This window comes from Leptonotus elevatus, chromosome 18, assembly GCF_054856555.1.
Source record: "Leptonotus elevatus isolate MCC_2025b chromosome 18, RoL_Lele_1.0, whole genome shotgun sequence".
NCBI classification, from domain to species: Eukaryota; Metazoa; Chordata; class Actinopteri; order Syngnathiformes; family Syngnathidae; genus Leptonotus; species Leptonotus elevatus.
The window spans coordinates 16429594-16447674 of record NC_141256.1 but is presented as its reverse complement, the minus strand read 5'-3'; the positions used below and the strand labels follow the sequence as shown (position 1 = coordinate 16447674).

General features: G+C 40.2%; 2 protein-coding genes across 4 annotated transcripts in view; both read left to right on the top strand.

Moving 5' to 3' along the window:
• Positions 1 to 18081, top strand: part of LOC147158909 (steroid hormone receptor ERR2-like) — a 98520-nt gene that overhangs the window by 1367 nt on the left and 79072 nt on the right. The gene's annotated exons all lie outside the window — the stretch shown is intronic.
• Positions 1 to 18081, top strand: part of flvcr2b (FLVCR choline and putative heme transporter 2b) — a 70683-nt gene that overhangs the window by 11604 nt on the left and 40998 nt on the right. The window contains exons 9-11 of one of the 3 annotated variants that reach the window (XM_086060845.1): positions 281 to 336; positions 1604 to 1770; positions 2789 to 5119. The exons of 1 other annotated variant lie outside the window; for it this stretch is intronic. In XM_086060845.1, the coding sequence (XP_085916971.1) occupies positions 281 to 336; positions 1604 to 1696 (149 nt within the window). In that variant the 3' untranslated portion in view covers positions 1697 to 1770; positions 2789 to 5119. Of the gene's footprint in view, positions 1 to 280; positions 337 to 1603; positions 1771 to 2788; positions 5120 to 18081 lie in introns of those variants that run through there. One more of the 3 variants, XM_086060846.1, reaches the window with a different exon arrangement.

Genomic DNA, 18081 nt, shown 5'->3' with positions numbered 1-18081 from the left:
TTTTTTTAAGACAGGCAAAACTTGATTTGTCATAATTTTGTGAGCCTGCTTTGATTAAAATTGCCAAATATTTTTGTTTTATTATTATTATTATTATTATTTGAACTCTTCTTTGTGTTCTGCCAAATATTCAAGACATATTTATTTTCACTTTACAGGGAATTGAATCAATCAATCAGGGGTGTTAAACTCTAACTATGTCTCGCGATCCCCACATGACCCAATTATCACTAAAATGAACATTTTGTATGCGTTTGTGTCGTCTTTGACTGACCGGCAGGCTTCATCAAGTCGGATCTGCGGCGGCAGAAAGCCAACATGTTGGCCAAAGCAGAAGTAAGTGTGAAACGGCAAACCAAAAGGGCGGAAGCGCCGCACAAGTTGTCTTCCTTGTTGAGGTCTCGTGTTTGTGTGTGTGTGTGTGCGCACTTCTCCTAAAAATAACCCCCCGCTTCCAACTCCCCCCATATTGAGTAAATTTTTTGCCGCATTTGTCAGTGTTCCTCCTGTATGTCAACTTCATCCGCTTGCCTGCTTGAAAAAGTTCATCAAAACAAGTCAAAGTTGTTTTTAATGAACTTTGAGCTTTGTGTCGAAAATTCCTAATGATTTTTAAATCCTTCGAATAATCATTTTGGGCATGAAGTACAAGTGATCAACAGTGCTGACGGCAAATTGCTAATACTTTTAATACTTTGCAATTGTTGCAAGATTGTCACTTTGAGCTGAATGAGGTTTTGGAAAGGGGTTTGATTTGATTCTAAATGGATAATAATAATAATAAATGTAGAAATCTGTTTGGAGATGTCGTCTTTGAAATGGGAGACGCATGCTTTTCAAACGGTTTTGATGAGCAAAAATACGAATTTGTGAAAGATTTTGATTGGTGACGCATGGTTCTGAAAATGTGAGACTGGAGATGCGCTATCAATGGTTTTCACCCAAAATGAATTTTCTGTTGTCGTACGCGCATTGGAAAAGGTTTTGATTGGACAGACGCGATTTGGGAAATGTTTTGCTTTTGTAGCTGCGCGCATTTAAAATGGTTGACATTGAAGGTTCTCGAAATGCTTTTAAAAGTGTTTAGGCTTTGACTGGAGATTGATTTGGTGATGATTGGTTTAGAAAAATATTTTTGATTAAAAATGTACGTTTAGTTTTGATGAGACTTTGAACAACATGGTTTTGATTTGAGATACCGTACGTGTTTTTGACAAAATTTTGAAAAGGACATAAATGGCTTTGGAAAGTCATTACCGCGGAAACGTCATATTTTTGCTCTTTGACTTGAATTTGTGCTTGCTAACTATCTGCGCTTTTTACTCCTTAACAATGTCTTGTCATTGAATGTTAGTGTTTTCGAGAATCAAAACAAAATCTTTCCATCTAATCGCATCATGAACATCTGATTCCGTGTGCCCGAACTCTTTTTTTTTTTTCAGTCGCTCTCGCAAGTAATTCCTCATTCATTTCATTGAACCCGTGTCATCTAACAAGGTGTCACAATGCTTGTCACAATGTGAGCCGCCCAACAAAGTTGCCGCGGCGACGCGACGGACGGCGCTGCGGATGAATGCCAAGTGACGGCCGCTTGTGATTTTAGGCGGAGGCCACCACCACGTCGGGACGAGAATACGGCGCCGCGGCCTTAATCTCCACATCGCAGACGCCGCCTTCAATAGAAAGCGTTCCATAAACAAACAAACCCCAAAAAACAAAAACAAAAAAAAAATCTCATCAAATCATAGCGCCACCCACAGACGCAATAAGGTAATAATCACACGGCAATCTCCTTGCTTCACAACTGCTGCTGCTTTTTTCTCTTGCAATACGAATGAATGCAAGGCAGCTGCAGTGCGTACGTACGTTTGATTCATTTAAGACAGACTGACGACATCCAACAATGTACAAGTGACCTGGACCCCACTGGTGAAGCCAGTGTTTTTGTACCTCCTCTTTTCTCCACAAGGAGGAGACAGAGGACACGGCCTAAAAAAAAAAAAGAAAAGGAAAAAATGAGCGAAATAGTTTCAGATGTGACGCACTGCAGCTTTGAAGCTTTTTATGTAATCATCATTAATCAACGAGTAAAAAAATAAAAATCCCATTCAAATAGCAATAATTATCTGCTTACAAAATAAATAATTATATATATATATATATATATATATATATATATAAATATTTTTGGAATGTCTCAAACTGTTAAAAGTAATGCGTAAAGGGTTAACTTCCTAATTTGCCTTACATGTTATGTATCAATTTAAATCCCTAAAGATACTGTCAATTAATAGTAGTAATGCTTTATAAACACGCATCACATTTCTTTAATTCATAAGATTGGTGTTTTTAATTATTTAACATTTATTAATTTATTTTGTGTATAAAAACTGACAAAACATTTGATAGATTTTACTCATTCAGAACCCAGAAGGGAAATTCTTAATCTATTGTATTTATTTTTTATTATTTTTATTTTTTGCTATATCCCCCCCCAAATTTGTACTTTTCATAAAAATATATTAATCTTATCTATTATAATTCTTATAATTTTTGTATGCTGTTTTTATTAAACTACTTTTTGATGTGTGTTTTTTTTTAAGTAATTTACAAATGTGATTTAAAAAAAAAAATAATTCACAATTATTTTTTTTATTTAGTTATTATAGTCGCTTAAATCCCTTAAAGTAAATGTCCAATGATACACCAGAGTATATATTTGTGAAGAAAGACGGTGACTTGAGTTGATTGTGGTCATGCAGCTGAAGGTGTGTTTTCCCATCTGCAGGGACCATCTGACAGCCCGAGCGGGTGCGCACGCGCCGTCATCCAAGAAGCAAAGTTTTAAGCAAGGCAGCACGCTGACAAAACGGTTTACAACAGCGCCATATGTACAATTGACACCATTTTTTTTTTTCCAATTCAAGAGTTTTTCTAACGTGACTTCACATAATGATGCGGTTGTTTTTAATATCTACAAATACAATACCTCTGACAATCGTTAATTGCTTTGTACCTTGACAATTGTACCGGTATCAGTATTGAAACTGTGGATTTTTGTAAACTCTTAAAATGTATTTATGACTGATTTCAAGAGAAAATGTATTCAAAAGCGCTCTCGTCTTTGCAAGTCATGAATGAATTTGATGATTTATACACTATATATTCATATGGATGTGTATATATATATATATATATATATATATAAACACTCATGTTTACTCTTTAACATGATATAAAACTAATTTAATAAGACATTGACTCCGTTTCTCAGCCTACTTTAGGACATGATTGTTGTGACCATTTATGCCACAAGGTGGCGCCATTGCAACGTTCTTAAAGGCTAGTGTCAATATTATTACATTCATTGATCTCAGTCTATTTTACATTATAAAAATGTATACACCTTTAAAGTGGGTGTCAAGTAAAACATTTTTTTAATGTTCTTGTCTCAACACGACATTCTTATGAATATTGTTTTTGGAATATGAAAGAAGGAGCAAAAGCCACCTCTTGATCTGTCTCATGGGGCGGCCATTTTGTCACTTGGCGACTGCAAATGACATCACGCTGCCTTGCGAATGTCACATGACCAAACCCAGCAAGCAGGTGAGCTGTGATGACCTGGCACGCACCCTCTGGGATGGATAAAATATGTGAATTTCATATCGCACAAACACAATATTCATCAGAATATAAATATATAAAATTTGTTTTTTTTCCTTTATTAAATGACAAGAGCTGCAATAACATTAGTGGTTTTATCTGTGAGTTGTTAGATTGCGTGCGTCCGTGTTGATACACCGTTTAGCGGTTAGCATCATTGATGCTATTTGCTAGCCTGTCGATTCCTATTACATGTTAGCATTAAGCTAACATACTTGAGGCAAAAGTTGTTTAAGATGTTGGTTTCTTTTTACAGTCAACTTTATTTAAAAGAAAATAGACAGAAATAATATTTTTGATAAATGATGATAATGGATCGTGTCACCTTTTTATTTAAGATTAGCAAAACAGGAGCGTGTATTTTGTCCAGTCTGCTGAACGAGCAGCTCATCCGCGCGTCCTGCCATGAAACTTTACTCGACCGTTTGCTACAAAACGTCACACTCACTGAATTGTTCTGCTCTTAATAGACAGACGGCAGTTTTCCCTCATTGGCCTGTTGGTGAAATGAGCCATTTATGAGCCCGGCGGGGCGCCAGCGTACCCTCGAGGGCTTTTTCCACTATATGCGCTCTTTGCATTTGATTGTTCCGCTGGAAAGCCAAACAGCTCATTTCCCCTCCGATCGGCGTTTGCGATGGTGCCGCTGACACGTGACATTTTCCTGCTGTACAACGTACACAAGCGCTAAATTGGAGCGCCGGAATTTCAAAGCCGAATCCCGTACGGGGGAGCCGCTTGGCGTTAACGTAAACAAGCGCCGGAGTGACTGGACGCTTTCATGCCAGAACGGACCATTTCCGACGCGTTCGCACCCCTGCTGTGCTACGTGATGCGTTACGAGTCTTAATGACGGCGTCCGTGAATGGTTGTCAAACTTTTTCTCTCCATAATGAACAACATTAACATGCAGTATAATAGCAGTTAGCTATTATTGTAGCTAGCAGTTAGCGTGTATGCATTCCTCCTAAAAGACAGTACATGTGTTGCTTTGAGGTACAAGTGACAAGGCATCGTTTGTTAAATTTAAGATACGAGTGCTTGTACAGTGACTGTGAAGTTAACAAAGCATTTTGGCTAAAGTAAATACTTTAAAAAAAAAGAAGCTTAAAGTTGTCTGTTTATATGTTAAAGGAAGAAAATGAAACATAGCTTTACCTTAATAGTCCACTTAGCTTAATGCTAGCAATCAGTGTAAGAATAGCGTAGGTTTTGTGTGGTGTGCGTTTTAAACGTTAGCTTCAAAATCTTGAAAAAAATTAAAAGTCTGCTGATGTCGAGAAACGCCGCCTTCTCAACTGTCAATCAAATGTTACTGCTATGACTCGGAAAAAAATTGATGCTACTTTCTCTAGCATCTTATGCGTACATTTATCTATATATATCTTTTTTGTACTTTTGCTCTTTCGTCTTCCCTGCTTAACATGCGTGCACTCACGGTTAGAAGTGGCAAATTCAGGTCCAGAAAGTTAAAAACCCTGCCACGGTTTGGCTTTAGCACCTGATACTAGCCAGCTAGCTAGCTAGCTAGCTCCCATGGTGCTCGTTTACCTGCTGGAGAGCTCGCGAGCATCAGGTGCTAAAGCCAAACCGTGGCAGGGTTTTTTACTTTCTGGACCTAGATTTGCCACCTCTGCTCACGTTTGACTACGAGGCGCTCTTAAGTGGCCATGTCAGCTGACGAGCTTAATGGAAAGTGCATTTTCGGGGTGTAGGCATCTTTTATGTCGCACGTGCGCCAAATAACTGCTGATGCTAATGAAAGCGCTAGAGTTCTTATATATAGAACGGGACGGGACGGGACGGGCAACAAAAGTGATTTTTTGTTGTTGTTGCTGTTTTTAAGCCACACAATTAGTACAACTGAAATGGCGAAAAGCTAACGCTACATCTCGCTAATTGAGTGCTATGTAGTTCTCGCGTCATGATTTCAGCAGTTGTCTTCTATCTCCCGAATTTCCGTGACGTCATCTTTTCAAAGCACTGTATGTGCGACAGTACGAGAACGTCGCGAGTGCCTGTTTGTGTAAGGTGACTCGAGGAAGGGTGTGACGTACCCGGCCGGCTCCAGCGGCAGGCGTGTTGAAAGGTGCGGCTGTTTGAAACAGACTTTGTGTTTGTGTACACGGGACTCGCCGCACTGCAGTCCAATCGGATGCTAGCTGAGATCATGTTGGCTAATGTACACAAACACAAGACGCTGTCTCGTTCTCGCTCGCAAATTCTCATTTATTGCTCCACTCTCATATTTGGCCGACGGAGAAGGCCAGTATCGGTACCTGGTATCGGTACTCGTCCATCCCCAAAATAAAGTTATAGGTTGATATTTTTTGGGGAAAGGTCATGTATTTCCAAGAAAAAAGCTCATTCCGGATATTTCTGAAGGCTCCGAACTGTAATCTGTTCTCTGTTGGTCGCTGTTCCCGTTTCTCCAAATCCAGAATTGCAGAGCTCTTAGTTTTGCCCGCAGCTCAAAGGTGGAATCGAACAAGAATGGAATGTGGGTCACATGTCTCGTGGCGTGAGGCCGTTGATGCCGTATTGACCTCGGCTGGCTGAAGCACGAAAATAGGCCCGACGTAACGTTTGCCAATCCATAGCACTTAAACTGATCAATACGCCTCGCGGACGCATTTTGGAAAGCAAGCAAGCAAGCTTTCCGTGCGGCATCGGCGCCAGAAAGCAAAACCAAAGCGACCACGTTGACTTTGAATGGACGCCGTTTTCCTCAAATGGCGGCCATCGCGCTTGTAGACTCCATGCCGCTTATAATTAATTACTAGTGGCCACACTTGTAACAACACGGTGGTCATGTTCTGATTTTTAGCTTTCGATATAGTGAAGCAGCATGTGGCATTTTAGTTGTTTATGTACATCCGAATTTCAAATAATTAGGCCTCCAAATATTTTGATCTTCATGTTACAACTCTGTAAAAAAAAAAAATGTTTCTTCTCTTACCAAGTTTGTTCTTGAACATCTAATTTTATTGTTGTGAACTTAATATATATATTATATATTTTTTTTTTATTGCTTTGTCTTTTTTGGGATATTTTTTTTTAAGTGTCTTTTTCATATATAACTTGTCAAAATATATCCAATAAAAAAAAAAGTCAAGCATTTATTTTCTTTTATGATTATGACATTTATTACTTGAAAATGCAAATTTTTTCTTGAAAACAACAATTCTTAAATTGCTACATTTTAGAAAACACAAATAGATTGTGACTTTTTTCTTTTGGAAAACATTGTTCCTTTAACATACATAAAAATCAAAGAGTGAATCACTTAAAAAAAATTCACTTGAGAAAATGCTTGATTAAATTTGAGGAAAAACTCAAGTGCATATTTTATTTCTCAAATGTTCCACCTCATTCTCATTATGACTTTTTAAGAATATTTATCATTAAAAAAAAATGCAACTTTTCCCCTTCGACTGAGCAATATAAAAATGTACAACTTGTTTTTACAAAAAGCTAAATTCTTTATTCTCAATAAATGCGACCATCAAACTTTTAAACTGACCACAACAAAGTGAATGTTTTGCCGGATCTTCTTTTAATGACACTTCTTTGATATTTTCTGCCTCATAAACCCGCCAGAGCATCATCCTGTTTTTCTTCTGAGCAAAAACAGCCTTCCTTTTGAAAATCGGCGAACACGATCATTCCATCGGCGATGATTGACGACCCGATGAGTTCTCCCCGCGGGTCAACGGACCGTCAGACGTCTTTATTTACATTTGGCCCCGACGCAAGGGGGGTCTTGACTGCACGTATTATTCCGATCCCGCCCAGCAATTAGCCTTTGTCGTGACCCTTTTGCCGCTTCTTCCACTCCAAGCGTCAGTCAGCACATCTTAAAGTGATGCAACAGATTCCGCTTTTGCTGAAATATTCTTGGGGGTTTTCCGTGGCGTCGCAAAACAGCTTTGACGAGTCACGTGGGGATCCGTGGGCGCTCCAATCACAACTTGGACAAAATGCTAACCGCCGATTAGCGCGCTGAAGGAAATAGATTACCGGGACTTCACACGCGCACACAATAATATGCATTTATACACACTTTAGAGTGCCTCGTTGTTGGCTGTGAGTGCTTGCACATACAAAGGAAGATAGAAGATTAAGGGGGGGGGGGGGTTTCTTTTTACTTTAAGCCTGACGTGACATCCTGTCGGTGGACTGGGGCTTCATGCTGGTATTACTACTGGAGAGTGCCTCGTTGTCCGCCGTGAGTGTGTGCATGTCACATAGAGACAGACAGAAGAGTGAGGGTAGAGAGAAATTTTTAGATAGTCTGAAATGCATGTGGACTGGGGCCACGTGCTGGCATGGCTGTTTTAGAGTGCCTCGTTGTCAGCCATAAGTGCATTCATCAGGATCTGGCATATGAATGGCAATTTGAAAATTGCAATCGAGACTTGTTGGGCCTTGGCGGAGGTCAGCACTCTACTCAAGTGGCATTTTATAATCGGAGAGCGCCGACGTTCCCACAAAAGCGGGAAAAGAATCCTTTTGAGGTGGCGAGCGGCGTCCAAGACGAACCCGTCCTGGAAATCCTTTCAGCCGTTTGATTTCCTTTTCTTCACGCCGCCGTGACGTCAAATGCGTTGCTGCTCTAAAGCAAATATTGTCAAATGGGATTTGCACGGAAATGAAGCTTTCTTATGCTTCAATCCCGCGCGCGGCGTTCGCTTCCCGGTCGCTCCAAAGTGATCTGACAGACCGTCCTTACGGGAATCCATAGATTGGATTATTTGATAGGTCATGAATGCGTCACGCGTTGGCTGGTGGCGCTTTTTTGTGGTCACGCGGGGTTGGCGTCTTCATCAAGCTTTTCTAGATGGCATCGCTCAGCATGTACACACAATTTTCTAAGAGAATTTCAATATAGTATGTAATGTAATGTATGACGGGCACATTTTTTTTTAACAGCGCGGGGACAATATTCCGACAAAATAACTCACAAATTAGCGAGAGAAAAAAAACGCGTACATTTGAGACTCGAGTGGCAAATGAGCGACTTTCTAAAGTGGCAGATTTGCAAGAAAAAAAAAAGAATCCAAAACTTACGGGACATAAACGTAGTGTACTACTTGAGTGTTTGTGCCAATTCCTTTTGGTCGGGTTTTCAAATGAGGAGATCGTAATTGCTTTAGCAGAGATGAACCTTATGATGTTAAGAATTCACACTTTGAAGCGTTGCCTCGCTTTGTGACGTTCCACACTCTGTGGATCAAACAATAAGTTCATTTGTTGATGAAATGTATATTTACTTGTACATTTATGTTTCCAGAATTATTATTTACACAATCTTGCATTTTGGTATTTTTTTTTTTTAAGTTGACGTGTCGAATCTGCTGCTCTCCGTTATTCACTTGCATTTACCTAAAGTATGCTCGCTCCCGATTGGTTCGTGTTCGTCAGCTGACAGGGGATCAGGAAGTGTTGTCGCTCTGGCTGTCGTGTATGACGAGTAAAGTTTCAATTAAGAATGAATCCGTCTCCATCCTGTCTTTTCATTTTATAAACAGTGTCCCACTAACCACTAAGCTATGTATATATATATTTTTTTATTTCAGAGAGGAGGTAATATTCCGAAATAACCTTACGACAAATACACGTAGCGTAGCTAAAGTCTAACGTGAGGATGTTAGACTTTAGCTACGCTACGTGTATTTGTCGTAAGGTTTTTTCGGAATATTACCTCCTCTCTGAAATAAAAAAATATATATATGCATAGCCCTAATACATTGTCGTGACAATGTGTCCACATTGACATAAAAAAAAAAAATGATTTAGTTTTCATTAATGAAATTAACACTACGTTGTTGCTAACGTTAGCGCCGGCGTTTGTATGCTTTGAAGTCTTTGTTGTGCAATTTTGGACACAAAACGCTTCCAAAGGGGGTCGTTTTCAAAAGCACAACAACAAAAACTTGGGCCCGGCTTTTCTCCCACGTTGTCGTTAAAGGTCCCGAAAATGTTTGTGAACCAGCGTTTGAAGTCCCTCGTGTGTTCAAATGTGCTGAGCTCGGCAGCCGCTGGTGTGTTGACAAGTACGTGCTCCAGTTCGACGATTGCCAAAGTGATCACAACTTCTTTGATGTCAGCCCCCTTTTTTTTTTACATCTTTAAAAAAAAAAGAAGAAGAAGGCGGCTTTGTCTGTGGCCAGGATTTGCATGTTGTCTTTTGCCATCAAAAGCGGGAACGATCTTTGCGCTTTTTTTGTTGTGATTGCCGCCACTTGCGGCCCCCGGCATCTCCCGTCATGCACAAAATGGTGCCTGAAATTTGGTGTTTTGCCGCCTCATTCCTTTCCCGCCAGCTGTCCGAAGTGTTGACTGCTAATCCTTGGACGATTGTCTCTTTCCCGCGCTTGGCGTGCCGGCGCATTCCGAAACCGGGCGGCGTCGGTCCTGCTTTGTCAGGTGGACATGTTTGTGAACCGAACTGTGTCCTGCATCCTTTTTTAGATTTTTGGGAGCAAAGTTTGTGGTATGTTTGGAGAAATTTGGCGTTTCCAATCCATTTCTGCACATTTAAAAAAATGTTGATAAATAATATTGTATAAAAACAAAATAAACGGAAACAATGGAATGCCTAACGACAGAAATGTTAGCTTAAAGTAAAATACGGTACAGCCCACACTTAATTCATATTAAAGGGCTTAGCCTAGCTTGGACGCGCTCCTGACATCGAGTCCGCTGTAAACCGAAGACCACCTGTCGGCGCTAATAGGCTTTCCTGAAGAACAAAAAAAAAATCATTCATCCTACCCGAGAAATGTGAATCAAAACCACTGCAGACTGTCAAGATGTGTCGGGAACGTATCCGCTATTGCTACGGTAACAAATCGGCCATAATGGAGAGAACAGGATGGACCCTCGTGACCCCCCCCCCCCCCCCCCCCCCCGTTAATTATCCTTTTTGCGGTATTTGGAAAAGCAGAAAGAAATGGCGGTGGCTTGGAAACTCGAAATAAATGCTATGAAAAAGGATGTAGGGTCGAGTCCGGGAGATTGACTTTATTTTTATTTCTTTTATGACATAGCCAAATATTCATTCCTGTCGAACCCTTTTTTTGTTGTGGTTGTGTCTTCTCATGGATTTTTTTTTTTTTGTGGGATCAGCATCTCTGTTTTTAAACTGGATCCTTGTTGAGTTGAGAAAAGACAGCCGAAGCATTGAATTCTCCGGGGTGTGTTTTTTGCGGGGTCGTAACCCTTGCGACTTTCTTTCTGCGCTAACGTCGTAGCTTTTAATGACTGGACGTTTAGCAAACGAACAACGTGGGCAGATCGGCTTTCCGCGTCGGACATTTTTATGGACTTACTGGCAACAAGCAGAAACCATGAAGGTTTCGTCGGCCTGGATTTATTTGCACATCAACTTTTGTAGAACCAAAACAACATTTGCAGGTTAGCTTAACTGTTTAGCTCTAACTGTTGATTTGCGTACTAGTTTTATAATGATGATTCCAGTTATGTCCTTTCTTAATTCCCTTGTAAATTGGGCATTGGGATTCAGGTGCCGTGAGCAGCTAGCTGGCCTTATGCTATCGATAGCTTGCGATCTTCCTTGGTTTCATGTTGCCAACAAGTAACGTTCAGTTCCGTGAGCAGACCTCGCGTTTTCTCTCGTCATCTCACAATGTGGCCAATCTCTTTCACAAGTCACCTTTTCGTTGCCTCAAATGTTTGCTAACTTCTCGCTGGCAGATGAACTGCTTGATGCTAATCTCTTTTTATTGTTTTTGCTGGCGTTTTTTTCCCCAAAAATGTCAAGAATGTTGACCAATCGTGAACCTTAAAAAAATTTTTTATTACCTGTATCAAGAATTTTTTTTCTAATAGGTTTTCTGGTGAGCTAACAAATACACGCACACACGCACATACACATACTCACCCACACAAAAAAAAATATATATATATATATATATATATATAAAAAAAAAAAAAAAAGAGCAATGATGATGACATTTCCGAATGAACAATACTGAGTTCTTAAAAAAAAAAAGAAAAAAAAAAAAGAATTTTGTCTTTCCCAAAAGCACTGATTGAGATGTTATCGCGACAATTAAAAAAAAAAAAAAAAAGTACTCCATGCTGTTGCGCTTGACAATGATTCTAGTTTTGTGATGGTAATCTGAGGAGCTGGTTGGCCTCGCTTGCGTTCAGACGTGGACTCCCCAGGCAGCGTATTAATCACATTTTTATGATCCCCTCATTTCCATAGGATGGGTCCGCGGTAAGCCAAAGGCCGTTCCGCAGTGTTGTGAATGTGTTGCGGAGTCCCATCTGTTGATATACTTGACCGCGGCGCTGATGGCTTCACCATGCGAAGCTAACCGACAACATACCTGAACACGCTCCAGATTTCCCTGCGCATTTTTGCGGCTTTACAAAAAAAAAAAAGAAGCCATTGTTAGAAGACCTGCCGTGATCCAATGATTTTAAATGATCTCTCGTTAGCATCAATGTTGGCGTTAGCTAAGTTCGTTTTTCTGTTTCAACAAAAAGTTTGAAAATGTTTTACGTTGAAACCTGGAAGAAATGATTCCCTATATGTGCAAAAAGCAAAACGGTCTTCATGACTTTGGTAGAGATAAAAAAAAAAAAAAAAAAAAAAAAAAAAAAAATGTTCTTCCCCAGCCAAGCAGGACTTTGGCAAAAAAAAGAAAGTTCTCATTTCCCATCAGGTCTGGCAGCCGCTTGCAGTCTGACGCCGCAATCTCGGCGCGGGACGCGCTCCAAGTTGCATTTGGACGGCGGTGATTGATCCGTGTTGCGAGCGGCCAACGTTATGCAAGAAGGCGTTTTTGTTTGTCTTTGATTTGGGACTTGAACAAATTGTTTGTCCAAGGCAGCGCCGCTTGCTTCACGTTTGCGTTGCAACATTCGGGAAAGCTGGGCCTCAGGCGGACCGTTTGTCTCGGAACTGCTTCTGCCCGAGTACTGACTAGAACTAGGAGAAAAGATCATATTTCATCAATATTTAAACCACTGCATTCTCCAAAATGCTTAATCTGAGTTCCTGTGTAGAACTTGGCAAAGCACAAAATGGCTTCCCAACAGGATCAGGAACGAATTTGTAGAAATTCCCCGGAAAAAGCTGCCGGCAACTCGCTTTTTCTGCTCTGCCTTTTGCTGGCTACGAGGACTTTACCAGATTGTCATCAATATGTGCTGTCAAATCTTTTTTTCCTTTTTTTTTTTTATATGTCTAACTGTACTCTTCAGTGTAATACCACATTGTGCCACAACTTAGCTAGCAGCACTGAGCTCTACTTTATGAAGTAACATCGCCAACTAATGGCCTGGCATGTAAATTACATTTGTAATCGTTTTTGGCAGGTCCACGTTGACGGCACGATGTGATGACGTCATCCATCATCGGAATACGTAATTCGGTGCAATTTTCTTTTTTGCTGGCCCCGCCTCCTTTTCAATCAGCCAATCAGCTTCTTTATTCTCAAGAGTCTTGAAGTAAACCTCAGAAATGTTATTGCAGCCCTCGCGTATTTTGTCGGCTCCACAAATAAACACGCTTCCAATGTATGTATGTGTGGGAACGACAATTCACATACACACTTATGCACGCGCGCACACAAACGCACACGGTGTTGGACCGCGAGCAGTCGGTGGAGCGGCGCCAGCCGAAGGAGTCATGAGGTTTTGCGCAGATTAATGGGGAGCCGCAAACCAAACGTGTTTCTCATTGACTGTGGACGACACACTGCACTACACACGTGTGTGTGTGTGTGTGTGTGTGTGTGTGTGTGTGTGTGTGTGTGTGTGTGTGTTTCTTCTGGTAATGCGCTATTTTGTTACGAACAGGAGAGTAATCACGATGACTCTTTTGTTACTTTTGGTGTCATTTACACACGGTCAAGTTACAAAACAGTGAGTGTAACTTTTTATTTGATGTCTTTTCTGCTGTACTTAATTTATCCTCTTTTTGGAATAAGCATTATGGAAAAAGTAGACCCCAAAGTATTGCATATTTTCACAGAAATTATTGCATTTCACTTTGGAAAATATGTTGCCTGGAAAATTCACCCCCCAAAAAATGTTTCACTGGAAAGTTCACATTTCTAAAATGTTCCCATTAATACAATTTTCTGACTTCTATTTTTTTTTTTTAAATGACTTGAATTTGTCTTGAAAGTTAATATTAAAAAATTGTTTTATCTTGAAATTTCATGTTAATAAATCCTAAGACTTTATAGTTCTCATTCAAAATGATTTTTCATAAATTTTTATTAATTTATTTTGGGGGGGGTCCTTTTTTTTTGTTTTTATTTTTCGACTTGAAATGTCGCATAAAAAAAAAAGTTTGACTTGAAAATGAATTTCCAAAATGTTCCCATTAATACAATTGCATGCCTTGTTAAAAATATGACTTGAATTTTCACAATGTTGCTCGTTGAAAAGGATTCGGCTCGAAATGTCATGTTTTTTTACATTTTTTGTTGACATTTTTTTTTAACATTGAGGTCTTGAGTCAAAGTCAGGATCAAACATTTTCTTGAAATTTCTGATAAGAAAAAAATAGATTTAAAGTTTTACATTGAAAACTGATCTTGAAAGCCCACATAAAAAAAAATATATATCTGACTTGAACTTTAATTTTCCAAAATTGTATAACTTAAAATGCATCCGAAGAGCTTTAAAACGTATTTTCTTGTCTTTTTGCCTGTTTATTTTCCACCCGGAGTTGTGCCGACGCCCCTTTTTGTTCGCTTTCGGCCAAGCGTAAAGCGGCCAGCGTGTAACGCCGGCCGTGTTAAGTGACGAACTGCACACTTTGCTGCCTCAGCAAATCCCTTTTGGCAGCATTTCACACGTTGAAATGCGCTAGCTGGCTAGCAATCGGTTTGAGAAATGAGAATATTCCTCTTTGGAGCGGACGGCGACGCTTTTGCGAGTGTTTGAAGATGGAATTTTGTCCAACAAATTCCATCTTCAACTAGATGTTGTTAGCTGGGTGATGAATCAGCTGTAAAGAGATCAAAATGTCTCCAAAATGTCTCCTCAGTGCGCGCACACAGCGAGTTTTTCTTTTTCTTTGTTGTTTTGGTCCAATTCTCTCCGCAAGTTTCTGCCCAAACGTTAAGTTGTCGTTCTTTTGCGGATCTCACGCGGCTTCGTCTGTTCTTCCTTCCTTTTCTCGGTCTCTCCTTTGGTCTCTTGAGGCCTCCCTGATTTTATGTTTGTTTGGATTTGTTGGGGTCTGGATGTTTCTTGGGCTGGGGAGGAGTTCTGGTGGGGGGTGTCTGGTCGGTGCTGGATTTCACCTTCCTTGGTTTTCTTTGGTCCTTCCTCGGGTCTCCTGGTGTTCGGTTTAGGTGAACGGTATGAGATTTTTTCTAATAGGTTTTCTGGTGAGCTAACAAATACACGCACGCACGCACGCACATACACATACTCACCCACACACACACACACACACACAAAATAAATAAATAAATAAATAAATATATATATATATAAAAAAAGAAGAAAAAAAAGAGCAATGATGATGACATTTCCGAATGAACAATACTGAGCTCTTAAAGAAAAAAAAAAGAAGAAAAAAAAAAAAAGAAAAAAAAAGTTGTCGTTCTTTTTCTTTGACACGACGAGTGACGGACTTGACGGCTCCCGGCGCTCGTCACAACTCGCCGCTAACACGCAAACGCTGATGTTGCACATGAGGGGGGGGGGGAGCGTTTGTGATTGTTAGCCGGCGTCCAAGTTGTCTTAACAAAAGGCCGCTTGTGTTTGTTTTCACGTCTTTTAATGGCCAGGGAGAAGATTCAACTTACACAATGTGGCCAAGACGGGCCAGCGCGATAATAAACGTAAGACGACGACGACAACAACAAAAATCGGTCCTCAAACGACAGCCGGTCCAAGAAGAATCGAAATCTTACCAAGAAAATACACATTTCCGCTAGCCAGCTTGGAGGTATGTTCTCCAAAACGATCTCGGGCTCAACATTTTTCCGTCTTTAAAATTCACATCAAAAGCTTCTGTTTGGCTCAAAACGTCCGTCTTGTAATTTCATGCTCCAAATTTCCAGGACTTGAAATTTAGCATTCAAATTTCATCCGTTTGTAAAAAACGTACTGACTGGAAATGACCAATTTCCTTTTGAGACGCCTGCAGTGTGCGACTTGAGCAGATTTGGTTGAGGTTTTGGGTTTCGGGTTTTGCTGACTCGTCTTTTTTTTTGTCATTTGGACTCGATGAAAACGTGTCTCCTCCCCCTCCCGACTAACGGCTTTTCCGCCCATTTGCACCGCGATTTATCTCTATTATCCACCACGCTGTCTTCTTTCACACCCACAAACTCAAACACACCGCAATCTATTATTGGACTAAAAACCCGCGCGTGTGCGCTCGGCGGTAATTCCAGGCGGCAGACCTCCCATTCGTTTTGTTTAGCTGTAAAAAAGGTCTTTGAGCTCGATTATGTTTACATCTTGGCCCGCCTCTCTTCCAGTAATGCTATAGTTGACTTGCGAGCGTGCGTGTGTAACGTGTGGGAGGCTGCGAGCGCGATGGGAAGCGCGCTGTTACGCAACTCTTTCCACGGCGGGGCCTGAGAACCGCCGCGTTTGTGACCTGATGATTTTATTGCAATAAAAGTCCCCTTTTTTGGCGCGCGCGCGCTCGCCCATCTGTTATTGCGCTCAGCGAATCGTGTTTTCCAGCTCGCGCTGTATGAACGTGTCATGCCATTCGTCATCGGTGCGAGGAGCAGGACGGGACAGGACAGGACGGGACAGGACAGGACAGGACAGGACAGTCTCGCCACTGAAACAGGTCTCAGATCAGATCGTGTTATCTTGTTGCGGAGGAAGAATCAAGATTTTTTTTTTAGCTGCCAATTTTGAAAGACACAAACTTTATCTTCATAACATTTATGACCAAAGTATTTTCCATAAAAATGCTCTGACTTTAAATTTTGCATTTAAAACGAAACATTTTCGCTTTCAAGAATTCTTTGACTTTGACAGGATTTGAAATGTAACATTAGAAATACTGACTTGGCGGGAAGTTTCATATGAAAACTTTCTTCCGACATGACTTTTTAGATGTAAAATTGGCTTGAAATTTCTTGACCTTTCAAATGAAAGATTCTCAGAATGAAAATTTTGGATTAAAATTTTTTGGGGGAATTTAAACTTTGCAGTTGAAAGGTCTTTAGCTTGACATGAAATTTCTCATAAAAAAAAAACGCTTGACTTAAAATTTCATGTTAAAAACCGTCAGACTCAAATTTCGGACTTGAAATTTCATGTTCAAAACCTCTCTGACTCTTAGTTCCACCTTTAAATCTTGCGTCTTGAAATGGATCAAAAACTCATCGAACCCTCTGTCTTGAAACTTGTCAAATTTCCCATTCAAAAGTTGTAACGAGTTGAGTTTTCACAATGAAATTAATCAGTTATTGAGAAATTTTACATTAAAAATACTGACAAATTGTGAAATTTTACATTCACAAATTCTCTCAATTGTAATTGCAAATTAGATTTTCATGTAGAGAAGTCATTCCGTTTTGAAATTTCACAAAGGCCTTGCTTTGACGCCTCAACTGTTGACGGAAAAATATCCAAATTTTGCATTAAAAAAATGTGTGGGTTTTGAAACTTCACAATTCCGGATTCTTTGGCTTAAAATGACATTTCTCATCAAAAACCACTTGACTTGAAACTTGGCCTTGAAAATGTCCGATTGCCGAAAAACAAAGAAATGTCGAATGCCTTTCAAGCCTGTTTACCGTCCTCGCGCGCGTCACCAGAAATGAACCCACCACGATGAGCACGTCTCTTTTCTGACATCTCGACATTGCGAAGCCACCGACACGGCAGAGCAGGAATTCCGTCTTGCACCAATGCAAACATCAAGCGCGCGTTACTTAAAAAAAAAAGAAAAAAGAAAAAAAAAAAAGAGGGCGTGAGTGTTTGAAGTGGCGCATGTTGACTCGTCTCTTTTGTCTTTGTGTCAAAGTTCATCTGCGATTGCGGGTGACGGCAAAGGCCAAATGGTTTTTTGTCCGCTTGTCTGAACGCGTTAGCACGTCACGAGTCCGTGTGTGAACGGCCACATTTGAAAAACGACTTCACTAAGTGTGAAACAGAAATATTTTCATTGTTTGTAATACCAGGAAGGCTAACGGCGACGTGCTAAGTGGAAACGTGGCTTCATAAAGTCGTGCATAGTTTGGAGTTTTTATAATTGAAAAGCAGAGAAAATTTTCGCTTGAAATTTAGCATTAAAATTCACCCAAAAATCTCATGTTAAAACATTGCCAGGCTGTAAATGAAAATCACATTTAAAATGTCTTACTTAAAAATTCACATTGTAAGTATGGCATCGTTTTCCATCTTCCCACCCAACTGGAAATTTCCTGTTAAAAGTTATCT